The 27482-nt window shown below is 37.8% G+C and overlaps 2 protein-coding genes across 2 annotated transcripts in view; both read right to left on the minus strand.

Annotated features, from left to right (window-relative positions):
* Positions 1–27482, minus strand: part of LOC109977176 (deoxynucleoside triphosphate triphosphohydrolase SAMHD1-like) — a 168099-nt gene that overhangs the window by 55894 nt on the left and 84723 nt on the right. The window contains exons 14-18 of the mRNA XM_065962599.1: positions 17243–17317; positions 17010–17114; positions 14930–15036; positions 13232–13340; positions 10839–10928 (exon numbers count right to left, since the gene is read on the minus strand). Coding sequence (XP_065818671.1) covers positions 10839–10928; positions 13232–13340; positions 14930–15036; positions 17010–17114; positions 17243–17317 — 486 coding nt within the window. The remainder of the gene's footprint in view (positions 1–10838; positions 10929–13231; positions 13341–14929; positions 15037–17009; positions 17115–17242; positions 17318–27482) is intronic.
* LOC109977340 (deoxynucleoside triphosphate triphosphohydrolase SAMHD1-like) lies at positions 19322–25815 on the minus strand. Its single transcript, XM_065952239.1, has 8 exons — positions 25776–25815; positions 23955–23981; positions 23820–23832; positions 22912–23072; positions 22570–22685; positions 22037–22119; positions 20706–20855; positions 19322–19743 (listed from the first exon to the last, which is right to left on the minus strand). The coding sequence occupies exons 2-8, from the start codon at positions 23963–23965 to the stop codon at positions 19618–19620; spliced, it is 660 nt and encodes a 219-aa protein (XP_065808311.1). The 5' UTR covers positions 23966–23981; positions 25776–25815; the 3' UTR covers positions 19322–19617.

The raw sequence follows: 27482 nt of genomic DNA on the forward strand, positions 1-27482 counted from the left end.
TTTTGGATTGATGTTGCTTTGTTTAAATAAATTCTGTTATAATTGAAGAGAGCAGTTGTTTGTAGTTACTAGTGTATTTGCATTGGGATATAAGCTGTGTGTGCGAGGGCTTTGTGTATGGAGTCCACGCCTTCAATTTATTAAATACAGTTATAAATTATGAATAACATTAGTAATCAGTAACTAATTTGAGACTGATTTTAGTGATATTTTGGTTATTCTTCCCTGATTTCAGGGTGGTGCCCCCGAGTCAATTATACATAGTTTAATAACATTGTTATTCATATTAAATAATTAATTAAATCTAATTATTAATAATATAACCAAATTTGACTAGATAAAAACCCCAACACAAACCAACATACAGATTGTTCAGACAGTCCAATAGTGTGCAGTCTATCTTTCAGAATTACATAGTCAACCGTATCAAAGGCCTTCGAGGAGTCAATAAAAAGAGCTGCACAAAATCGCTGACTACTTTTAAAGGCGCTATGGTTGTACTGTGTTTTTCTAAACCTTGATTGATATTTACATAAAATATTATTTGTTAATAAAAATTCTTTACGTTGGTCACTCACAAGACATTCCAGAGTCTTAGCCAAGACAGAAAGTTTTGAAATCAGCCTTTAGTTGTTTAAAAGGGGAGGGTCTCCTCCTTTTAACAGGGGGAGAACAAAAGCAAATTTCCAATCAACGGGAATTTCCATGGAGACCAAAGAAAGATTAAACAGATAAGTTAATGGTGATGCAATAAAATCAGTAGCTAACTTTAAAAATAAGGCTCTAAATTTTCTGGGCCTACTGGTTTCTTTATTTCTAAAAGTCTGAGGGCTTTGTGCACCTCAGCAACATTAACTGGCCTAAAATCAAATAAAAGAGGAACAGTTTCATGATATGCAGAATGGACAGGGGATTTAGTCTGCACATGGTTAACTGTCTCAAACAGTCATGTCACAGGTGTAGAAAATCAGGAACTGGACCCAAGTGCAGAATGAAGAAATAAAAATATTTATTTGAACTAAAACTTACTATCTTGAAAAGTTGAAATGTAATAAAGGTAGCCACGAGGAATGACTGGGAGACTGACAACTAACATACCACATCTGACATAAATACAAACAATTGACAAGGAATTGACACAGAGGGGAAGAAACACAGAGACTAAATGGACATAGGGGTAATCAAAAACAGGTGAGACTAATAACACAGGTGAAGATAATGAGGGCAATCACACTGGGAAACACAGAGGCAGGAATAAAATACAAGAGACACTGAGGAGAACTACAAACTGAGTCATGAAACACTGAAGACACACAGAACTCAAGAAAGTAACAAAAACACACTGAACATAAAGAAACACTAGGATACAAAGTTACAAAATAAAACAGGAAACACTTAAGACTGAACTATGAAACATTAAGACAAAAGCAACACTAGGATAAACAGGCGAAATTAAAACATGGAAACCTAAACGCTGAAATACAAAACTAAATAAGATCAAATCATAACAACCCAGAGGCGATAAAGTGCTCATTGAACAAATTAAGCATTGTGGCTTTTGTCAGCAATGTTTTGAGAGTCCTTGACAATGCAAGGGGGAAGTGTTGCACCTTTCCTATTTCCAGATAATGACTTTATAGTCTTCCAGAACAACCTGGGATTATTCAGATTAGTGGACGTTTCACTGTGGAAATGCACAATGTACAAGCATTCTGCAGTCGTCTATAAAACAAACAATCGAAGTCCAGGCCAGAACCCATGCTTTAGCCCAAGCTACATTGCACTCATTCAGTAACACAGATAAGTCAGGAGTAAACCATGCAGTATCATGACCTTTTACCCTGTATTTTTGAAAGGAGTGTGTTTATCAACAATACCTATAAAACCATCACAAAAATACTTCCATGCACTCTCAACATCATCAATAAGATTCCTTTTCTCCCAGTCAAAGGCAAAGTGATCATGAAAAAATCCCTGTTCCACAAAACGCTTCATATTTCTTTTTATAATGATCCGTGGTTTGGATTTAGGGAGCTTGGTGTTTCTCACTCTGGCAATAGCACAGTGTTCACTGATACCGTTTGCAAAGATGACTTATCAGGACATTTCAGAGAGGGTCCAGTTGGTTTACCAACAATCTGAAGAAGATTCAATGAGTCACATTGTGCCTTAAAATCATCAAACTCTGGACTCATCCAGTTCCAATTAAAATCACCAATTAGAACAATTTCATTAGTATTTACTTTTGATATGAAGTTCATAAAGGAGGGAAGTGCGTTACTGACTGCTGAAGGTGTTCTATAGCAGCCTGCAACAGCAATGTGAAGCCTTTTTGAAACCTCAAGATCAAGAGCCAGGAATTCAAATTGCTTACTCAGTGATTTGGACAGTAGTCTAATTTCTCACTTTTGATCAAGTTCTGGGCCTCAACAGGCTGAATATTCACTTCTTCTACAAGTGATACTTTGACATTGTGAATGTTGTTGTAAGCAACGTGTTTCTGCACAGTGAACATTGTGATTGGTCTTCAGTTAAAACCACCTCTTAACCGAGGTGCTGGTCCGAGACACCATCTTTCACCAACCTAGAAGGCTGTCTTGAATTCTCTCCCAAAACAACCGAAGCCCCAGCCCCACCTTGGAACATGTGACTCCAACGACCCGCAGTTGACTTGGGGCGGTAACGACTCTAGGTGAATGTAGGTGAACGACTCGACCACTCTGATGTGACTCATCCACAGAGGCTTAAATCTCAAGCTCTGTCCAGCAGAAAGTTCGGAACTGAAGAAGCCTTTGGGAGGAGAGGTGAAAGGTCTCAGTTAGTCTTCCGGCGCCGCTCTGGGTGGTCGCCTGTTACGCAGCTCCGACCCCCCTCGTTATTGTTTTTTACTTTATTTTGTTAATATTTACTTTTTGTTGCTGTAACTTCGCGAGTAACTCCAACTCCAAACAGCAAACATGGATATTCTTCTTTTTGGAGTATTGGTGATGTTTTTCTCTCTCTGTGGACTCTTTAAAACTTCCTCGGGAGACCCATTCAGTCATGGCTCTATTGTTTACACCCGTGAACAGCTGGTTGCGCTGTGCCAGACAAAGACCAGACATCCCCGCAGAACTACGGAGGAAGAGAAGGGGATGCAGAACCGGAGTGAAGTGTCGGGATAAGAAAAGACGGTACAAACCATCCATGCCGTCTTTAATGGGGGGAAAGGGAAATTCCGAGTCAAGTGGGAAGATAGCCATGGTAAGGTTATTGATTTATTGGGGACATCACCACTAGAAAAGTATGTGTTGCTTAATGATCGAAGAAGGTCAAAGATTGAGGGAGACTGTAGTCTTTATTTACGTAGATCTCAGATTGAAGATCAAGGTGACTATAAGTGTACATATTATGACCCAAAATTAGTAAATATGGGAGAGCATAGTGCCCAATCGGGGTTAGGTTACAGAAACAATATTGTGACTTTAGTGGTACTAAATGAAACTAGAATTGCAAAACCCCTGGTTGTTGAAGTAGAAAAACTGTCAACTACCATATCAACTCTCCCGCTGATTGAGAAAATAAAGCAGACATCCACCTTTTCAAAACTGAAGGTTACTGACGTCACAGAGATATTGCGTCTAAATACAGCTGAGCCTCAGATGATTTCTTCAACTCAAATTCCTGTAAACATTGTGATTAAAGCTACGTTAGGGAATTCAGCACGCCTTCCATGTAAATGTGGAAAATGCAATAATGATGGTAATAATCCCCCTAATTGGAAAAATGCTCGTGGTGAAGAAATAGTGCTAACAGGACCTGAAATTAATAGTGTGCCTCGTGATCAAAGAAAGTATATTTTGTATAATCACATAAGGTTGTTTAGGGTTGTAGACGACTGTACATTTGTCCTAATCAATGTAACAGGGGAAGATCAGGGAGAATATACATGCACTTATTTGGATCCAGAGTTTAAATTTGTACCATATCACAATTATTGGGTAAAAGGGTATAGAACTCGTAAGATAATGCTTGTGGTAGAAGGCCTAGATCCTATTGAAGTAGTTACGGTGGCTAAAGAGGTTCAAAAGCAACTAGTCACTCTAAGGGTGACTGATGAACAGATGACGTCTACTACTGTAGCTCAGAGAATAACTAGTAGTATTAACGTATCAACTTTGGTTACTACTCTAGCTGCGACTTTGGTAAAAAAGGATGTTACAACAGCGATGATGACAATTTCTACTTCTGTTACTCCTAGTAATTTTACAAGTGAGGCTGTAAAGATGGGATCTACTATCAACGAAACAATGATGAGTTCTTACGTGTCTTCAAAGTCTGTAGGTATGATGTTGACATCTGTTGCTACATCTACATTAGTTAAGGCAGCTGAAACAATTCAGATGACTATGTCGAATCTGATTGGTGATTTTGTAAATGCTGACGGAACATCAGAAGGCATGACTAAAGATCTTCATGCATTAGAGAAGCGTGAAACCCAATGGAAAGCTTATGGGTTTGATTCCTCGGTGTTGCAAATTGCAGACCCATGGGCAAGTAGAAATTTGTGGTATCAACAGTTGACTCACTCTGTTAGATTGGCTAGTAATTTGAGTGGTCCATGTGTCGTGAGAGTTCCAGCACCAGAACCTTTAACTTCTAAATGTCAAAATTATGCGCTATCGTGGTTGGTATTTAAGCAACAAGCACCAAAGGATTATTGGATGGCCGTGTCGGTGCATCTATTTACACCTCAACGGAATTGTGCTTGGTTGAAAAACTTATCATATATAAATCTCCTTGATCAGTATGAAGATATTATGACAGCAGTCCCTGATCCTATGGAAGTGACACCTGTGAAGGTTAAATCTTGTTTTTGTTCAAATGGTACTCATGGTGGAGATGGTATGTTTATGGGAATATCAGAATGTGATAACTATATGATGCAATTTGGACGACGTGATCAAAGGGCTATTGATGACATGTATACAGTGACCTTTCATGCACCACATCGCCGACTGAGTAAAACTCTAAGTGTAAAGAATCAAACTTTACCGGGTAATTTTACCATAGGAACATTTAAAGATATCTGGTGGATTTGTGGCGATAAGGCATACTTATTTTTACCTTATGGTTGGATTGGATGTTGTTATATGGCACAGTTGAAACTTCCGTATGATGTTTTTGTTATTCAGAAGGGACAAGGGTCTGATGAGGATAACTCTACGAAAATCTCTAGCAGTAGAAAGAAAAGAGATTTGGCACAATTTCACAACTTGGAGTCTTATCATTGGAGGATAAGTTTGGGAGAGAAATGGGGAATAGGATTGTTTCCATGGTATGGTGTTACATACTTAGCTGATCATATTGATAATATTACATATACCCTGCAAGGTTTTGCAAACGAGACCATAAAAGGTTTTGAATATTTGTCAAATACTCAGTCATCAATTGACGTTGCTGAAACATGACATGGCTCTTGATTACATTTTGGCCAAACAAGGTGGCCTCTGTGTAGCTTTGAATCTAACTGGAGAAGCCTGTTACACTTTGATTCCTGATGCCACTGACAATATGACTAGTGTCATAGATGCTTTGAAACTAATTAGGGATTCATTTGGTCCATCAGAAAGAGCGGGATGGTCTGCGAATACCTGGTTACAAGACCAATTAGGACCAGTAGGAGCTATAGTGGTTCAGATTTTGGTGGCTACCCTTCTATCACTGTGTGTGATGTTTTGTTTTTGTACGCTGTTGTTGACCTTTGCTAAGGCTATGATATTGAGATGGGTAGGAGTTGTGATGCCAGGAGAAAACATTCAGATGCTGCTACTGAGTGGTAATGACCTAAGTGAAGGTGAGGAGGTCATAGAGATTGGAGAGAAATATCCATTTTTGAATATCTGAATTCATCATTGACTCACTATTATTTTGAACTGGAAGTGAATTGATAAAAGGGGGGAATTGAATATTTTAATCATGTATATTAATCATGTAGTAGAATAATGTGAAAGTATGATACAAAAATTAATATTTTGTATGTACAAAGATACTGGCTGTTGATTTTTCTTCCCAGGATGATATTTGGGAGACCAATGTGAGGGTGGCTGATTGTCCAGAGATCCTTCCAGATTAATGGAGTTGAAACAACCAAACTTAAGAAAATGGAGGATGGAAATGGACAACGGAAACCTGAATGAAGACATCATGATGTGGGGTTTCGATTGAAAAATCATTGAAGGTTTATTACAATGTAACTTGTATTGTTGATAAATATTTTTGTATGTTTTACTCTATAGTAGATATTTTTAGCAAGACATATTTTTCTGGAACTGTATAAGATGCATATATTGGGACCTCAGGTGTTTTCTTTCTTTATCGATCCTTAGGGAAAGTGGTGTTAGGTAGGGAGAGGTCCATTGGAAGGTGCGATGGGTCGACCAGCCTGACTTTGGACAATTTTTAGATTTTATTTCTGAGGTTTTAAATGTGTGCATTTATATATCATCCTATAAAGTTTTCATAACCCTTTTCTTTTTAATTGGTTTGGAGTACTATAGGTGGTTGCCTGGGGCAGCGGGACCGTGAGAGAGTTTTCCTGTCTAGATTGTTTGATGGATAATAAAGAAAGATAGCTGCCTGATGGGTTTTTCGCTCTCACACTCCACAAATAAAAATGTTACCATATTACTAAGGTTAAGCATGGACAGAAGTGATTCGTATGAGGCTAATTAACATCATAATTGTATAATTTATCTCGTTTGCGAGACTATAGTCTCGCTAGGGGGGACTATGAAGTGTCTGATGTAACCAGGACAGAGATAATATAAGTTTACAATGGGCGCATCAGGAGGTAGTATCTGAAGGAGATTTAGGAGTCCCCTCAGGGGGAATGTTTACAATGAGGTGTTGTATAGGAGTATTGCGATATATGGTTGTGCAACGTGATGTTTTTGTGACCCATGACGAAAAGCGGATGTTTGGATGCATATAAGCAATTGTCTCTGTGTGTTCGAGAGAGATCATTATTGGCTTCTTGATCCTCCTGGTCAGACGTGACCAGTGATTCTGTTTCTTGCTTAAATAAAATTATACTCTTTGAAAGCAAGTCAGTCTCAACGGCGAATTTCTTCATCGTCAAACATATCAACAACAAGGAAATCCACATCAATTATTTCCGACGTTAAACATTTCAGACAATTATGCAATGAAATAGACATTACGTCCAACCTGAAGACGGTTAGACGATTTCTGCCTCTATGGGAATGAAATCAGCATTATAACATTCAAAACAAAACACATTAATATAGTATGACGGGTATAAAGTCATTTCTTAAAATACTAAATTTATAACTATGACAAAATCACAATAACTATCGTACTTCCTCCGTCCTGAAACTCAGGTCGGTACAGCGCTCCTGCCACTAGGGGGCAGTAGTGCTCCACGTAAGATTCAAGTAGAGTCCATCAGGTAATGTGATTTAGTTTTCCAATATCTAAATTCGTCATAAATGATAGTAGCGGAATCTAACTTGCATGAAAGTGTTAGTCTTGATGTCATGGATACATATATCCAATTCAGGCCTCCCACCAGATTAACTTTTCAGAGTTGATTTTAGTTTATGAACCAGGACGACCCCTCAGGTCTTCTTGTTCTTCTCTGGTTCTTCTTTTAGTTGTTCCACAGAGCAGAACAAAAACCTTTTGTGATTCTGCGTTTAGCTGCTCTGAGACTTTGGAACAGACTTCAGAGGATCAGAGAATATTGAGATTTTTAAAAACAATTTAAAAAACTCATTTATTCAGTCTGGCTTTTCTATATGACTTAATCATTTTAAGGCTTTTAATTTACTATATTTTAATCAATATTATTCATCTCTACTTTTAAATTTACATTTTAGTCTTTGATTTTAGGTTTTTAGTATTTATATTTATCAATCATTGTGCTGATTTCATTTCTTATTGCTGTTATATTTTACAAACTACCTTTTGTCAGTCATTTTTCCGCTCCTTTGTAAAGGACTTTGAACTGCAATTAGATTTGTACCACAGGTGATATATACAGTATATATATACATATATATATAGATGCATATGGTTTGATAGATTACACAATGTTGAACTCAGGATTTTCTCTGATGTTTATTTTGAATACATGCAGATTTTATCAGATATGAACCCATCACAACAGGAATACACTTGAAAGGTTCTCATAGATGCATTATGTAAGAACCAATCGTCAAACAATTATAGCTTCACTTAAAGTGTGTCATACATTTAAACACATTCATCATCCATTGAAGAAAGGTAGTTGATGGATACGTTTAAAAGATATTTTTCAATTAGAATTTCAAGTTTTTAGATGCAAATAAAGGTTTTCACAAGTTCCAGTTTTTAAAGTAAGAATCATAAACTCAAAAGAAGAGCACATTATAAAACATGCCCAAAATAAGACTCATTTTAAAACAGATTAAAATTGTATTGTGATAATAAATGCTGCAGATACAAAGTAATATAAGATAATACCAGTCACCAAAACATCACTCATGATCATCTCTCATTAAACACCACTCAAAGACAAATAATCTAATCTCATGTCCTCAATCTTCAAACGATTAACATCAAAACTAAAACACCACTGAGTATTATAAATCCCTAAATAAAACCACAAGTGAAATATTCACTCCATTACACATGTTGGGAGTGCTTTACATCTTTCCCCGACCAAAAATAATTCACAACCTACAAAGAAGCATAAATGTGACCAAAAGCTGAATCAATTCAGAAACATGCAGTTTATATATTCAGTTTGAGACAATGATTGTTGGATTTCAATAATGGCTTTCTTTACCTAAGTGGTATTCAACAGCCATACAGCTGCTAGCTGTGTAAGTAATGTATCCAGTGTCATGTGTGTCTATGTATCAGTTTATATTATTATATATTATGATTTATCTTTGTCCTCAATAAAATCATGTTGTATGTTGTTGGAACTTATGCAGATGCAGAAGGGAGTCAACAATTTAAAACAACAATACAACATGTATATGATAAAAGCTAGAAAGAGTCCTGAGTCTGAATAAGAAATAATTCTGTGTTATTCATGTTGTTGAGTCATTTCCATGGTCTTTTAATTACCCTCAGGTCCAAGCAGATGCGGCTTCTTCTCGAACTTCCTGCATGTTAATAAAGACACAAAAGTACATCTGTTTAAAGAAAGCAGTATAGAGTAAACCTAGTGAGAGATAAACTGAAGAAGAAATGATTCTATTTAACAAACGATCTAACATTCAACTTATTTTAAAGATAAACGATGTACTCATCATGCAGATCCATCATCTCACTGCTGAGAACTTTCAGTTTTTTTAAATCTCAAGTAATAAAATACATTATTTCAAAGTTTTTGTCCGTTGGTAGGAAAATACAAAAGTTTGACGACACCAATGCTAATTTAGCATCAAAAAAAGATCAAAATCATATATATGCAAAAAAAAAGAATCCTGAAGCTCTGTTTCACTACGCAATCATTCCCTCCCTGCTCATTGTTCCATTCTAATGCTCATATATTAAAACAGCCTTTCAATGTAATAAAACCACAAACTGCATATATTAATATGTCACATACACACCCATTCAAAAAAGCCAATTTTTACAACAGAAATAAACATGTTTACAGCCCGATTCAAAAAACCAAATTGGTCTGATTATCTCATGTCTCAATCAGCACACACTGTATGAAGAGGGATTTTTTTTTTAACATGTCCGTTTTTCTTTTAATGAAGGATACACGTTATTCACAATAAGACCCGTAGCTTATAGGCCTGGGCTAAAAAAATGTTATCAAAATGTCATATCAGTCGATATAATTATCACAATAATTGTCAATCATTTTTACTTTCAAATTTTCAAATTTAAAAGCTGATTTTTGCTCCTGAGTGAAAGTTGAAGAAACCAGAGGGTTGGTTAATCTTTTGGTTTCACTCCCATGCTGCTGTTGCTTACCTCTCTTAACCTGAGGGCCCCAAACCAGAGTCCTGCACGGTTCCAATACAGGTCAGTAAAATTGTTTCAGTACAGAAACCTGACTGACTGTCTAGACTTGCTGTCTAACCTGGATGCAACATGTTGGAGTGTTGCTCACTTTGGCAGTATTTTGTTAAGTTAAAGTATCAAATCTATTAGAGTAGAGCTTCACCAGCACAGGTAAGCATACGTTAACCTGAAAGGAAGACCGAAGGCTGAGGATGCTAGCACAGCTAATGTTTTCCACACTCAGCAGATTGTAGATCACATGTTCAACCATATTAAATAAACTGTACTCAATGTGGACTGTTTTCTATTTACTTCAGCCAAGTCAACTGGTTTTATGTTTAATCAACAGCAAGTTAGTTCATATTGTATCCTTTAACATCTTAATATTCAACTATTATCTAAGGATTGGAAAATCATTGTACCACTGTTCAAAGTGCTTTTTTGCAGCCTTCACACTCTTTCTATCAGTCTTCTTACAGAAGACCCTGATCAGCTGCTCAGAAAAGCACGTTGTGCCAATCCTGGATGCCTGTAAAGAATGACAGCAGCTTTAATTTGAGAGTTATGGTGACATAAGCTGCCTTACAAATAATAAACAGAAGAAATATTGAATGATTGCGATAAAAAAATTGTTTTAATCAATAATTAGTTCTGACATTTTTGCTGTTCTCGTCTTTCATGCCGTAGTCCATGTTAATGACCTAAAAAGAAGGTCGAGAGTAAAATGTGTGCCATAACAAACTCTGCAACATCTTACAAATCAAAGAATCAGCAAAACTGAAGATTTTACAAAAAAAGTGAGACGAAAGAAAGTAAAAAAAACTCACCAGGATTTCAAAGTCCTCTGGTTTCAGGTTGTTTTCTTCCTCGTCAGGGAGGGGTTGAGCCAATCCTTCTTTCCAGCCAGAAATCCGGCTCTTGACAAGGAATCAGAAAAAAATTACAACAGTGGAAAAGGATATAGATTCAAGTTTTTTTGCATTTTAAGTTGACAATGTAAGCAACTTGGAATTCAATTCACATTCACTCAAAAAACTGCACCAACTTAGTGTAAATGCATTTGACTGTAGGGCTGCATGGTATGATCTAAGCATTCATTTTGCTATGTGTACAAGTGCCATGGTAATATCCCAGGACGTGTGTTAGTCCATGAGCACATAAAGTGTAGAGGGAGAGAGAGAGAAGGGATCACATGCAGTGTATGAAGATGAACTGTTCTTTGCTTAGAAGTTAATGTCACAGGGCTCTTGATGCAAATTAAATGTAGCTTTGAATGTATAAGGGGTTCTTATTTGTAAAAGAAAATAAACTTGAAGACCCAAATAATAATAAAAATTGTAATAGTATGAACATGAAAAGAAAACGCAGTTTCCCCAATATCATGCAGCATTAGTTGACTGAGGGATTTTGTATTGTAAGACATTTCAAGCTGCTATCCAATTCACATTACATTTCAAAAAGAGAACTGTTCAATAGTGCTGCTGTTCATGTTAAATGTAATATTACGGGCAAGATAAAATGCTGGAGACAGTAAATAATGTGATGTGTACTTATTCTATTAACTGAAAATGAGCACATTATCCAGCTTTGTGATAACAGTGCATTATTTATTTAACCGTTTATTTGAATCAGGGTTAGTGTACAAAAAAAAACATTAGTCTCAGAAGAGAAGAGATGCTTTGTACCAGATTTAGCTAGCTAGCTAAGTTCCATCTGTTGTCCCTGGGCAGATGATGGCAACAGCAAAATACAAATCAACCAGACACACACGCACGCACGCACACGAGAGAAGAAAGACATAGAACAATTTACAGATATTAAAACATTATAGTTTCCCTGAGAGATCTAAAAGGTTGTCGAGATGACACATTAATGCTGACAAGGCTGGTTCCTTAAAATCCATTTTTTGACTTCCCGGGTGAAAGTGCAGAAGTTTGTGCAAAGTTTAAGACTAGTTGGAAGACTATTCCATTCCTTAACGGCTTTAAAAGAAAAAACTGATCGTGCTAAAGCGGAGCCACGTTTAGGAACACTGCAATCTCCATTAGAGGCAGACGTTGAAGATCTGCTTATCAGCTCAGAGCGAAGTTTCACAAAGCTTTTCAATGGTGGGGGAGCAGCATCATGGATTATTTTGTACACTAAGCGGACATCGGTATAAAAAATTAAATGGTCAAAGCTCAGAATTTTATATTTATCAAGAATATCACAATGATGATACTGTTGTGGTTTCCTGTCCAGAGTTTTAAGGGCTTGTTTATGAAGTGACCTTATGGGTTTTAAGACAGTCTTGTTTGCTTGGGACCAACATGATATACAGTAATGAAAGTAAGAAAAAATCATAGCATTCAAATACATTTTAGACGCTTCGACTGTAAGTGAGTTCCTGATATGTCTAAAGTTGGCTATGTTATATTTAACTTTATGGCACATCTTTTTAATATGACTTTTAAAAGTAAGGTTGTGGTCTAGTGTAACACCCAAGTATCAAGTATCAACCCAACTCATCAACCTTTTTTATCATTTGCCCACCTACAATAATATTTGGAAAAAACATATTTTTGTGTTTATTTACAAAATACATGACCACAGTTTTGTCAGTATTAACGTAACGTATGAATAACGTAACCATTCTATGACTTGTTCCATTGCTAATGACAGTTTGGCAGCTACTTGTTCAGGGTCTTTCCCACATGCATATAGGACCGTGTCGTCTGCATACATCAAGGTCCACACATCATCACACACAGATGGGAGATCATTGATGTATGCACTAAACAACAACGGTCCTAAGATGGAACCTTGTGGCACTCCCATAACGCAGGCTTTTAGTGATGATATTTTATCATTTATCCGTACGCACTGGGAGCGACCAAGTAGGTAAGACTGAATCCAATTAACAACGTTAGCAGAGAGTTTAAATTTAGACAATTTGGAGATGTGTACTGAATGATTAACTGTATCGAAAGCCTTGCGCAGGTCAAGAAATACAGCACCCACCACCCCTCCTTTATCAAGGCTACCTTTAATGACTTCAAGGAAGTAGCAACATGCCATTTCAGTGGAATGGTTTGCTCGAAACCCAAATTGCATAGGGTGCAGTAGATTTTCAATATTAAGATGGGCTACCAGTTGTTCAGCAACAACCTTTTCAATAACTAGGTTAAGGTGATTAGATCATGTGTTATAAATGTAATGAAACACAAGAACACAGACTTACTTCCCAATCCTCGATGGGGTCCGCTGGCTTTCTCTCACCAACAAACTTGTAGATATTTCCAGAGACAATGTTTTGCAGAATTAGAGTAGAGCTTAACCAGCACCTTAACCTGAAAGGAAGACTGAAGGCTGAGCACAGCTAATGTTTGAGGCAGAAATGATTCTATTTAACAAACGATCTCTCATTCAACTTATTTTAAAGCAAAACAATGCACTCATCATGCAGATCCATCATCTTACTGGTGAGGATTTTCAGTTTTTTAAAATCTTAAGTAAAAAAAAATATTTTCAACGTTTTTGTCTTTTGGTACTAAAATACAAAAGTTTGAAGACACCAACATTAATTTGGCATCAAAAAAGGGATCAAAATCATATAAAAGCAAAGAAAAGGCAACAGTATCCTGAAGTTCAATGCAATCATTCCCTCCCTGCTCATTGCTCCATTCTAATGCTCATATATTAAAACAGCCTTTCAATGTCATAAAACCACAAACTGCATATATTAATATGGACAATGAGTTTTGGTCTGTTGTATAAAGAGCAAAGACAAAATACCGGCCAACATTTTTGTGCTGGTGACTTCTTTTGGAGCCAAGACATGTGCAAACTGAAGCACAACAAAACAAAAAAAGATCCCTCAGGTCAGAAAGAATCCCAGTCTCGATTCTCACATAGTTGCGATGTCATGTCTGCGTGATGCCGATTCTCTTGCTCCTTTTTCCTTCACAAACTGCACTTACGCTGCACTCGCGTCAGTATTTCCCACACAGACAATACTCGGGCTGCCCAGGTACATGTATAGCTGCCCAAGTAGCCTATATTTTAAAACTATATGTTTTAATTATTCATAAAATTGCCGTCCGCACGAGAGAGAGAGAGACAAAAAGAGGGCTGCTGTTTGTTCCTCCCTCCTGTTAATGCACCTGAGGTCCAGCCCTCCTGACATGTCAAAACAGAAGCTTCTCATGACTTAGTTTTATTATGTTTGTGAAGCTGCTTGCTGCCGATGTGATGATGCTCTCTCTTGGTTTTGCTGAATCTTGATAACAGGCCTTCACATCATGCTCACCTGTTGTAATAACTGAGATGCTAGATCAACTTTTTAAAGAGTGAGTTTTGTTGTGTTGCACAGAGCCCATAAAGGCTCAGTTAAAAAAAATCAAATGCTGTCTGCTAATCAGTACAATGGACTTGTAAAGCGTGGCTACGGACTAGCAAACTGTTGACAAGGTTTCATAAATTCTGCGAGACAAAACAAGGGGCTGAGGTCCATCAATTATTTCCATCAGCAAGGCATATCTGGTTTTACTCTCTCTCTCTCTCTCTCTCTCTCTCATGCGCACATCTTTATTCCATTTCTTTAAACGAGACAAAATCAGGATGAGAATGCAGGAAAATAAATGTTTGGTGCTTAACATTTTCTTGGGGAGACCCCACCTGAAGCTGGCTAGAGAAACACTGGAAGCCACATACACACCCATTCAAAAAAAGTCTGTTTGAGACTGTAGATCACATGTTCAACCATGTTAAATAAACTGTACTCAATGTTGACTGTTTTCTATTTACTTTAGCCAAGTCAACTGGTCTGAATTTATATTTGATGTTTTATGTTCAATCAACAGCAAGTTAGTCGATATGTATTGTATCCTTTAACATCTTAAGATTCAACTATTATCAAAGGATTAGAAAATCATAGTACCACTGTTTAAAGTGCTTTTTGGCAGCCTCCACACTCTCGTCATCAATCTCCTTACAGAAGACCCTGATCAGCTGCTCAGAAAAGCACGTTGTGTGAATCCTGGATCCCTGTAAAGAAGGACAGCAGCTTTAATTTGAGAGTTGTGGTGACATAAGCTGCCTTACAAATAATTTAAAGATAAAGATAAAGATAAACTTTATTGATCCCCTGTGGGGGAAATTTGTGCATTACAGCAGCTCCAGAAAACAGGGGACGGGAATATACTTATTAAAAATAAAACTAGAAGTTAAAATCAAATCAAACATATTTACATCATTTAAATAAAATAAAAAATACAATAATGTAAAATTACACAGTAATTAAGGGATTGCTCTTAAAAAAACACACACACAGTGTGTAGCATGAGGTGGTGATGTTGTTAAAGAGTCTGATTAAACAGTCTGACTGCAGATGGGATGAACGACCTGCGGTAGCGCTCTGTCTTGCAGGGTGGGTGTCTCAGTCTGCTGCTGAAGGAGCTGCTCAGGGCCCCCACAGTGTCATGCAAGGGGTGAGAGGGGTTGTCCATGATGGATGTCAGCTTCACTAACATCCTCCTCTCACCCACCTCCTCTACAGAGTGCAGAGGACAGTCCAAGACAGAACTGGCCCTCCTGACCAGTCTGTTCAGTCTCTTTCTGTCTCTCTTCATGCTCCCTCCTCCCCAGCAGACCACTGCATAGAAAAGTGCAGACGCCACCACAGTGTCATAAAAAGTCCGTGGCAGAGTCCTGCACACTCCAAAGGACCTCAGTCGTCTCAGCAGGTGAAGTCGACATTGGCCCTTCTTGTACAGGACGTCGGTGTTGTGTGACCAGTCCAGTTTATTGTTGAGGTGAACACCCAGGTATTTCTACGTCTCCACCCTCTCGATGTCCAAGCCCTGGATGTACACCGGTGCAGTCTGGGGTGACTTCCTGCGGAAGTCAATCACCATCTCCTTTGTCTTGCTGGCGTTGAGCTGAAGGTGGTTGAGCTCACTCCAGTCGACAAAGTCCATGATGACCTGCCTGTACTCCTGTTCGCTCCCCTTAGACACACACCCCACGATGGCTGTGTCATCGGAGAACTTCTGCAGGTGGCAGCTCCCAGAGTTGTAACAGAAGTCTGAGGTGTACAGGGTGAAGAGAAAAGGGGAGAGAACTGTCCCCTGCGGGGCCCCTGTACTGCAGACCACCATGTCAGACTCACAGTCCTGAAGCCTCACGTACTGTGGTCTGTTGGTGAGGTAGTCCGTTGTCCATGCAGCCAGGTGACAGTCCACTCCCGCCCTCTCTAGCTTCCCCCTGAGCAGTGCAGGCTGGATGGTGATGAAGGCACTGGAGAAGTCAAAGAACATGACCCTCACAGTGCTGCCGGTGTTCTACAGGTGAGTCCAGGATCTCTGCAGCAGGTAGATGACGGCGTCATCCGCCCCGATGTTCGGCTGGTAGGCGAACTGCAGAGGATCCAGATTTGAAGTCATCAGGGGGCGGAGGTTGTTGAGGACGATCCTCTCCATGGTCTTCATCAGGTGAGAGGTGAGGGCACAGGTCTGAAGTGGTTAGGCTCCCTGAGGTGAGATGTCTTTGGGACTGGCACCACGCAGGAAGTCCCCTATTCCCCCGCCTTTCTTCTTACCGCTCTCCCTCGCGCTCCGGTCCGCTCTGACGAGTTGGAAGCCGTCCAAAGTTACGAGCGTGTCCGGAGTGAGTTCATTCAGCCATGTCTCCGTGAACTGCATGATGCTACACTCTCGGTACTCCCTCTGAAGCCGGGTGAGCGCCGTCAGCTCCTCCATCTTATTAGGGAGAGATCTTACATTCCCCATAATTAAAGACAGCACGGATGGTTTGTACCATCTTTTCTTTTCCCGGCACTTCACTCCGGCTCTGCATCCCCTTCTCTTCCTCCGTAGTTCTGCGGGGATGTCCGGTCTTTCGGCTGGATGTAACCGAGGCTGGCACAGCGCAACCAGCTGTTCACGGGTGTAAACAATGGAGCCCAATAAACAGAAGAAATATTGCGATAAAAAATGTTTTAATCAATATTTAGTTCTTACCTTTTCTTCGGGCATTAGCTTTGCCTTGTCAAGCTCAGATTTGCTGTAGAAATGAACATGTTGGATAGGGTCCTTGTCGTCCATGCCATAGTCCATTTCAATGACCTAAAATGAAGGTTGAGAGTAAAAGTATGTCTGCAGTAACAAATTTTGCAACATCTTACAAATCAAAAAATCTGCAAAACCCAAGATTTTACAAAAAGGTGAAATGAAAGAAAGTCAAAAAAATTCACCAGGATTTCAAAGTCCTTTGGTGTCAGGTTTCTTTCTCCCTCAGCCAGTCCTTTTTTCCAGCTAGGAATCAGGCTCTTGAAAATGGAGCAGAAACGTTGAGAAGAGTGCGAAAGGATAGAAAAGGTTTTTTGCATTTTAAGTTGACAATGTAAGCAACTTGGAATTCATTTCACATTCACTCAAAAAACTGCACCAACTTAGTGTAGATATTTTTGACTGTAGGGCTGCATGGTATGATTTAAGCATCATTTTTGCGTATGTGTACAAGTGCTATGATAACATTACAGAATATATAATATCAATCATATGTCCTGAAATGTATTGCCATTTTTTTGTTCTTTTTGCTTTTGAAAAAACAAAAAGCCTTCAGTTTCTCTCTTTCCATGACTGATCTACAATATCAGTCTGTCTGATCCTCTTCCTGATCACAAAGAGAAGTGACTTCTGTGCAGGCAGAGTCTATGTGCACATAAGATGTAGAGTTAAAGGGATCACATGCAGTGTGTGACGATGAACTGTTCTTTACTGTCACAGGGCTCTTGATGCAAATTAAAAGTCACTTTGAACATATAAGGGGTTTTTATTTGAAAAAGAAAATAGAATTGAAGGCCCAAATGATAATACAAATTGTAATTGTATGAACCTCAAAGGTTATCGCAGTTTCCCCAATATCATGCAGCATTAGTTGACAGAGGGATTTTGTATTGTAAGACATTTCAAGCTGCTATCCAATTCACATTGCATTTCAAAAAGAGAACTGTTCAATAGTGTTGCTGTTCATGTTAAATGTAATAACAACACGGGCAAGATAAAATGCTGGAGACAGTAAATAATGTGATGTGTACTTATTCTATTAACTGAAAATGAGCACATTATCCAGCTTTGTGATAACAGTGCATTAGATCATGTGTTATAAATGTAATGAAACACAAGAACACACAGACTTACTTCCCAATCCTGGATGGGGTCCTTTGGCTTTGTCTCACCAACAAACTTGTAGCTCTTTCGAGAGACGATGTTTTGCAGAATCTCTCTTGCCTTTTCTAGCTCTGAGCAGGAAGACTTCAGTATTTCCTCAAACACGTTGTCTAAAAGAGTAACAGAGTAACAAGCAAACAAATGATAATAACACACACAAAAATTAGTTAATTTAATTTAAACACACGCAATAAATTGTAAGACATGGCATGTTAATTTATAAGTCATCACAAGTAAATTAACAGGATGTGGTTTATTTATCTTTAACAAATGCACGATAAAAAAAATGGATAAAGTAGCATAGCTGTAAATGACCTAGCAACAGAGCCATCTGACAGAAAGCAGCATCTAACAAAGTGTGTTTCCAAAAAGTGTTGTAATATGTCATATTTCTGTTACTTCATAAATAAACATCCTAAATATCAAACAAGTTCAAATGATCAGGACAGCCAGTTGTTCAGGATGTTTGAGACTGGATTTGTGAACTCCTCAAACTACCAGATAACCTTGTCCTTGGCCAAACATCAAAACCGACCAAGTGCCTACACACAATTTCCTTTTCAGATTGTTGGGTGTAGTGCATTATTTAAACAATGTCTTGATACTCCTGTAGTCTGAATTGGCTTCAATGTTAAACATGAGCTAACAGCACACATTTAAATCTACACACCTGTGAGCTTTGTGTAGGCCTCCATGTTCTTAAAGGCTGTAGAGAGAGTGAACATCCTCCCTCCTGATCCTTCAATCTGAATGTGATCGTCTGCTTTCAAAAAAGCCTCTGCAATCCTGTATGTTCATATCAAATATATTATTACTGATGAGATAGTGAATCATGATGCAGATTGAATAATCGAAAACAGAAGGAGACCAATCTTATATTTGGAGTACTAACTTCTGAAGGTAGACACTTACATTTCTTGTATGATTTGGCTTACTCTATGCTGACAGGCTCTTTTGTGGAGACAGTGTCTTGTATAGAACAAGTGGTACATATGGTCTTCCTTCTGTTGAGGTTAGGACTGTAGTTTAGTCATAAATAACAACATTATCAGTTTGCTTTCAATTATCTGTTTACAAGCTCAAGTGTGTCAGCACCTTGTCTCTGGTGCAGATAGTTTTCCTTTTTCCTTCTTTGCAGTCTTTGTCTTCAACCTCACACACCCTGGCAAACTGCAGGAAGCGACGAAAGTCAAAGTTGTTCTTGATCCCCAGGTAGGAAGAGTCCCTGAGTAAAGGCAGATTGAGGCAAGGTGAAGAAAATAGGTGTATAGAGGGAAACTGAATTTACTGGAGAGTTTTGTAGCCTATAATTTAAAATAATCAGGAGAATAATGCATTGTTCACGGTAAAAAAAAAAAGAAGTGCTGTCGCGGTCTTCATCACAAAATGAATTGCTCTACAGCACTTCATTAAAACCTGACCTGGCCAAGTAGTCAAACTTGTACACATCAACGCCGTTTTTTTTGTTGGACACAATTTCATAGAGGAAGGAATTTTCTTTTGGGCGCCCTTTGAACTGCAACTGCAGGGATGACGACACAAAGCGAATCAGGACCAGTTTTATTGACACGTATGTTGTTCAATGAATTTACACTGCATAGAAAAAATATGTAGGACCATTCCACAAAACAGAGATAAAGCTAAAATATGAACACAATAAACTATGTACATGAAAAAGCATGACAAACAAAACAACTGTTCAATTTTAAGATCTGAGTTCTCGGCAGAAGAAAAACTTTTTTTACCGTTTAAAACAAAAAGGACTCTTCTTGTCCGCCTTTATACTGAATGTTACAAAATAGTGACATTAGTGGCATTGCTGTAGGACACAGAATGATTTATGCACAGATGAGAACTTGCCTTCTGGTCTTCAGCAATCATCACCTTAATGTTTTTTGCATGTTAAGGGTTCAATCCATGCTTCGCTTTCATCAAATCATGAAAAATATTGCAAGAAGACAAGGAACAACACAAATAGCACAACCAACATTTGCAGAGTAGATCTCAAAACGTGTGTAAACACTTTAAATGTCAGAGTTCCTCAGAATTCGATGAGTGACTTAATGTCAGCCAATCTTCTGTGGACATATACTGTATACAACATCCTAACAGTCTTTATCAGGGTTATTTTGCTAGCTGAACTCAACCCAGAGTCAAACTGTTAAGCATAAGAGTTTTTGGGAAGGTGATACTGCAGCTCAGTTTTCTCTCTAAGGATTTTTTCACACCTGGGTTGTTTGGAAAAGTTGTTCTGAAACCATAGCCCGGTTTGTTTGATAAATATGTGAACACAGCAATCACACTCTTTTAGCTGCTCAACTTTTTTGATCTATTTTTTTATTGAATGGTGCACTGTGTGCTCCTTTTTTGGCTATCTTTGCTCTTTGCTGCCCGTTGTAGGATGAATAAAGTTTTATCTTCTCTTATCTAATATTCATACAGTATCTTATCCGACTTCTGAAAAACATAATGAGGTGAACTTGCCTCCTGCTCTTTAGATTCCTGTAGAGGTCCAGCAATCATCTCCTTAATGAATGTTATGTCTTCTTCAGGTTTCAGTCCATACTTCATCATTGGTTTAAGATTATTCTCTTTCACCAGGTGGTCTAGCATGAGACGAGAGCCCCTTTCATGCTGCGAGACACACAGACTCATAAATGTGTCAACACAAGATTTAATACATAAATACAATAATCCCACATACTTTAATTTTCCCCACATTTGAAGAGTATATCTCAAACGTATGTATGTAAAACAACTTACAATGTCAGAGTTCCTAAAGCGCTTCAGAATTTGATGAGCCACTTAATGTCAGCCAATATACTGTATACAACATCTTAACAGTCTTTATCAGGGTTATTTAGCTAGCTGAACTCAACCCGATGTCAAACTGTTAAGCATAAGAGTTTTTGGGAAGGTGATAATGCAGCTCAGTTTTCTCACCAAGCGTTTTTTCACACCTGGGTTGTTTGGAAAAGTTGTTCTGAAACAAAGGGGCGTTTCCCCTTTAGCCCGGTTTGTTTGGGTGTAAACACAACAATCGCACTCTTTTGATCTAAAGTTATTGAATGGTGCACTGTGTGCTCTTTTTTGGCTATCCTTGCTCTTTGCTGCCCGTTGTAGGATGAATAAAGGTTATCTTCTCTTATTGAGTGACAAAGAGACATAAATAGATCTAGAAATCCCTTCTGCTTTTAAAAGAGGTCCCTGTCATAAATAAGTACCTCTCATGAACCATGAATTCAATTATTATCTTTGTTTGTTGTATCTAAATCCCTGAATCACCAGGATTAATGGTTAAAACAGAAACATTATTAAAATCTCATGGAGCTTCTGAACAGCGGTAACATGTCAGATAAAAAGTTGACATATTATTACCAAAGAGAACAGGGTATGGGTCATTTAGCAACACAAGCTACAAAGTTCATTGTTATTAAAGAAATAGATCAACATTCTTGGAAATGTGCATAATCACATTACACCTGAAAAAGCAAACAAAAATCAACATCCTGGATTTTGTTTCAAAAGAACAAGCCAGTGTGAAAGGTACATGTGCTTCAGTTTTGCCGTTCCTCTGTATTTCATTTGTTATATTACTTAGACTTAGACTTTCTTTATTGTCATTCAAACTTGTACTTTACAGTGCAGATAAGAACGAAATTTCGTTGCATTTGGCTCGTTGTAGTGCAGGATAAAAAACAGCAGCATGTATTTACATATAAAAAATAAAAATAAGGTGCAGATATAAATAGATATAAAAAGAAAAAGAAAGAAAAACTATGAGTAAAGAAATAACAGAAATAAAAACTTCTTACCTTCCATTTCTTTAATTTCCTCTTTTTTTCCAGTGCTTTGGGGAGGAACAGTCCATCATACAGATGGGAAAAGGGTCCATGACCTTGAAATGGATAGATAAATACAGGCGTAATCCACTGATAGTGTACAGATTATACAGTCAGTATGTCTTGTTGAGTTTGAACGGATTACTCCTGAATCTAAACTTGAGAATATTGCTTACAAGAAAGACTGTTATGTGTTTGTAAATGTATGCATGGTCTGGGTGGACTGTGGTACCGAAACGCCCTCTGGGTTAAAAAAAAATTTCTGAGTCTAAATATTATTTTTAAAGATTCAGACCCTCCAGTTCTTATCAGAGTCCTTACAGACCGAGCTACCACCACCTCACCCCACCCTTGTATTTTTTATTTATTAATGCAGAAGCCCTTGCTTTTTTGAAAGATGGAAGGGTTATTTCTGGATCATTTCACTTTCATTTTACTCTTTTCATACCCAATAACATAATTTATAAACTATTATATGTAATATTGAAAAGGGATGTATTACTCACCCAGGTCATGACAGAGGCCAGCAATCTGAACACAAAGGACGTCTCTGTCAGTGATGCTGAGATCCGGCTGCCTTGACCTGAGAGCCTCAGCAAGTTTTCCTGCTAAGTATCCCACCCTTTTTAGACCACAGAAAACATTTTTTTTTAAAGTCATTACGCAGTTATCACAATAGGATGCTGCTACCAAAATGAAAATATATACTTTTATAAGATCCATACTAAGACAGGCACTGTTTTCTGCCTTTATTGGTTTTACAAGGTGCTTATGTGAAAACCATGAGTCTTCTCCTTATTTGGACTGAGGTCACCTGTGGGCTGAAATCTGAAAACTTGCTGACTTACCCGATTGAGTGTTCAAAGCGGTTGTGAGACGCTCCAGGGTAAACAAAGTAGACACCTCCAAACTGCTTTATGAATCGAAGTCTCTGGAACTGAGGTGTGTCAATGATCTTGATGAGGAGTGGGTGTAACTCTATGCTACCATGGATGGGATCATTAAACACCTGGCAGAAAACAAACAAACAAAAGCTAAGAACAATGAAATGCCAAAAACAAAACAACACCATGAAGACCAGCTCAAGATTGCCTGAGGGCTCTGGGAGGTATAGCATAAGCATGAAATGAGCCCAAGAATAAAGCTGATGCTACAAAGAACGTTTTTTTGACTTTACCACTGGTTGGGATATTAAACATCTAGTAGAACAAAGAGAACAAAACATTGGACACTGAAAATGTCCTTTCAATAGAAAGCGTGTCTTCCTATTCCTTTTTTTTAAGTATTGAAGGAAAGGAGAACAAAGAGGGTTGATTTGGATAGAAAAGGTGAACAAAGCTAGCTGTCCTCACCACTGGTGGGGATATTCAGCATCTAGTAGAACAAAGAGAACAAAACATTGGACACTGAAAATGTCCTATTTCAATAGCCTACAGTCTGTGTTCCTCTTCCTTTTTTTTAGGATTAAAGGAAAGGAGAACAAAGAGGGTTGGTTTGGATAGTAAAGGTGCACAAAGCTAGCTGTCCTCACCACTGGTGTGGATAATAAGCATCTAGAGAACAAAGTCCTCCCAGTTAATTCGATTTTTAATTTAGACTGATAATGGATAATACATGTACACAGGCTTAACTTTGTGGAGGTGTGTTTGTGTGCGGTTTATTCTACAAGTCGTCATTGTTTGTTCTGTTTATTCTCTCTTATCTCTCCAGCCGCAAAAATGTGGTGTGATGTGTGGTAAGACGTGAAGTATTTTACCTTGGTGATCAGTCTGTAAAATTTAGAAAAAAAAGCATTAACAGTATGAAGAAGTGCTGAAACTTCCAACTTAAAATTATTTCTTTATAAAGTTGAGATATTTTAAACTGGTTTAACAAAGACAGAGGTACTCACTTATTTCCCATTTTGCCCCGACTTGTTCTAGATAAAAGAGCAAGAAGTTAGTCTTCAGTCATTTATTAAGTAACCTCAGTTTTACACAAGCTAAAATACAACATTGTCAAGTTAAACCATGAGTTTAAAATAACCATGGATACAACTTACCAAACCAGAAAACAAACCATGAATTTAGTCGACTGTAACTAGAAAACCGACCTCTAAATTTTCCTCCAATCGTCCTTCTTTTTTACCAACTCATTTCCTCAGCTACCTGTGACTTAAAGATCAAATCTATCTATATAGTTTTTAATGTTTTGAAGCCGTAAGACGTTGCATTTACATCAAGCTAATGTTTCTGATGCTGATCTGACAAGTGTCAAATGTCATTTATATAGCCATAGCTGCTTAAGGCTTTTTTTTTATGACGCTCAGGGTTTTAAAACATCTGACATTTATATCTCCACCACACCCATGTCATTGGTCTTTACCCTCATAATGATCCTCTTCTTTTATTGATATACCAAACATTTCAGAAAACAAAACTGAAAGTGCATCAGAATTTCTTAAGTCAAATTAACAAATCTAAACGTATAAAGAAGTGAAGAAATGACAGGATGTTAGAAATAAATCAGTATTAGAAGTTACTTCTGAAGAAACATTTAGAGGTAGCGTGAATGTTGCATGTTTAACCTGCTCTTTAGACAGAGATTTATAGTGTACTCTATTTGAGGACTGCAATTACATCAAATGGCCACAAGATGGGAATGTTGCTGAACTCTCTATGGTAAAGTGTGCCCTGACCATTTGAAGAATGCTCTGAAGGAGAAATTTTAAACAGGTACTAATCTTTTTTGTGTTGCTTTTGTCATAACTTTCAGAAAGGAAACGTAAGAAACCCTCAGACAGTAAAATATTTTCTCATTCTATGATGACAAAGATGTTCAGCCTCATGATGTATCCAGAAGCATGTAAAGGAGGTGAACATCTGTCTGTCATCATTCTATCCAAAAATAAAAGATGAGACTATAATATATGACCTCCAGTAACATCCAGAATGAGCACATTACAGATGTGTTTTTATCAATGTGACATCTCCTACTTTTTCTTCTGAGATTACTTCTGATTGCAGACATAGAAAGTTGTTTAAAGATAATATCTATGTTAACATATCTCACTTTGTTATCTTACTTCCATAAAGAGTTGGTTTTCTTAATTTCATCACAAAGATATGACTTTATTCCCAGGTCAGGTATCTTTATAGGGCTTATAAATATCCATTTTTATCATCTAATTTCTGCTGAGGCTTAAGTTTTGTTTTAAACTGAAAGAAGGATGTCAAAGTCAAACTGATTCTCCGTGCAGCAACACAGATCAAACTTAAATGACAAATTGTAATCTCATGTTAGTATAACTATTGATTTTTTTGAAAGTCAATGATGTACTAAAACTGTAATATCTGGTACTTTTTTAGGCTACTTATTTTGACATATTCACAAATTCACAAATCAGTTGTAAAAAAAACACAAATCAACATAAAGCAAATGAACCTAACGTAAGGACAAAGGAACGCAAACTGGAGTTCACATGTTCGTACACAGGATCTGATGCTGTTTCAAAAGTTGATCCTCTTTGTAGATGTTGTGAATGATTTTAGCTGATGACAAATAGGAAATATTACAGATCTTGATAAATAATGTCAAACCAATCAGAATAATTGAGTAAGTTTCTAAAATTGTTTTTTAAACTATCATTAATACATGTGTTTTATTGGAAATAATTCATAATATATCAACAAAATAAGAATGAAGTAAGGTGAAAGATCCATTTTACACTCACATGGAAGTTTTTGTTGTACTCTATAGCAGGTCAGGCTTGGTTTGGATGGAAGAGGAAGTAACAGACCTGAGCGCAGGCTTTTATAAAGTTGTGGTTGTGGCTTAAACAGGTGTGGCAAAGAAGTCAGATATCGGGATGCAAATTGGATGGTGTAACCCATTGGTGATGATCTAGACCAGGAAAGGGCAACTTTGGTCACAGCAAGGGCCACATATATTTAATTCTCACTGTCAGAGGGCCAAATTGTAGGATATTCTTCGGTGGACTTATAATTCAACCAAAGGGAGGAATACATAGCTTTTATCAGCCTCTATGATACCAACATTCATATTTTAACCTCCAGTACATTTGTTAATCCTTAATTTAATATGTTTACTTCAAAATTAAGTTTCTTTTCCAATGCAATGAACAGAGTATTTACTGGTTATTTTAGGATATTTTTCTTTCTGTTTTTCAAATGTACACACTAGTGTTGTAGTAATCGAAATCAAGACCGGTCTCGAGACCACTGTTTGAAGGTCTCGTCTTGAAAGTATTTTTACTCTGTCTTGTCTCTGTCTCAGACTGGGCGGACTACTGATTTTAGATTAAGACCAGTCAAGACCACCTCCGATGCTCCTTTCTAAAAGAACAAATGACTTCAATTCATTTGTAGTTTGATTTTTATCTCTTGGTTACCACCGCAACCTTCCTGGTGTTACTGATGAGTGGTGAGTGACACGCCCGCTGCACACATGATGATTTTAAAAGTGATATTTATGGTCTTGGTCTTGACTTGGTCTCGATCCCTAAATGTCTCGGTCTTGTCTCAGTCTCATATCACTCTGGTCTCACATATGTCTTGGTCTCGGTTAGTGTGGTCCTCACTACAACATCAGTACTTAGTATACTTTCAAGATTCTGAAATATATAAATACCTGGATCAGGTTGTGTTTTAAGTTGTTTATTTCTTGGACTAAAAGCTCTATGGGGTGGCAGTAGCTCAGTCTGCAGGGACTTGTGTTGGGAACCGGAGGGTCGTCGGTTCAAGTCTGGAGATTGGTCTGGTAGCTGGAGAGGCGCCAATTCACTTCCTGAGCACTGTCGAGGTGCCTTTGAGCAAGACACCTCTCAAGGCGTTTTATAACACATTATCACTCACCCCCCCCCCCCCCCCCCCCCCCCCCTTCCAGGATTATTAAAGTATTTCTGATTCTGATATAAATGGCGAATGCGAATAATAATGTGATTAATTCCAATAAACTATTGGAATCTAGTGATTCCAACAGTTTCTCGCTCATCTCCTGCTGCTTCTTTTTGTACCGGCAGAACAAACATGCAAAGTATTCTGCTCTTTGCATAATTTATTTACCTACCCCGCATACACACACACACACACACACACACACACACACACACACACACACACACACACACAAATTATCAGTTTCTCACAATATGAACATTAGGGATTTAGAATGATATCTCCTGCATCCTGTACAACACTTGTATAAATGTGAACATTTGTGTTAAAATTATATGAACAATCATGATTTGTCATTGTTTCATCATATGACATATCTCTTTTAAAAGCTGTGATTTTTTTCTATGGCTCATCTCCTGCTGCTCCCTGTTCTACCAGCAGAAAGAAAAACAGGCAGAGTATTCAGCTTTGCATAATTTATTTACCTACCTCGCCCTACACACCCACACACAAAATAACAACAC

This window comes from Labrus bergylta, chromosome 2 (genome assembly GCF_963930695.1).
Source record: "Labrus bergylta chromosome 2, fLabBer1.1, whole genome shotgun sequence".
Taxonomy (NCBI): Eukaryota; Metazoa; Chordata; class Actinopteri; order Labriformes; family Labridae; genus Labrus; species Labrus bergylta.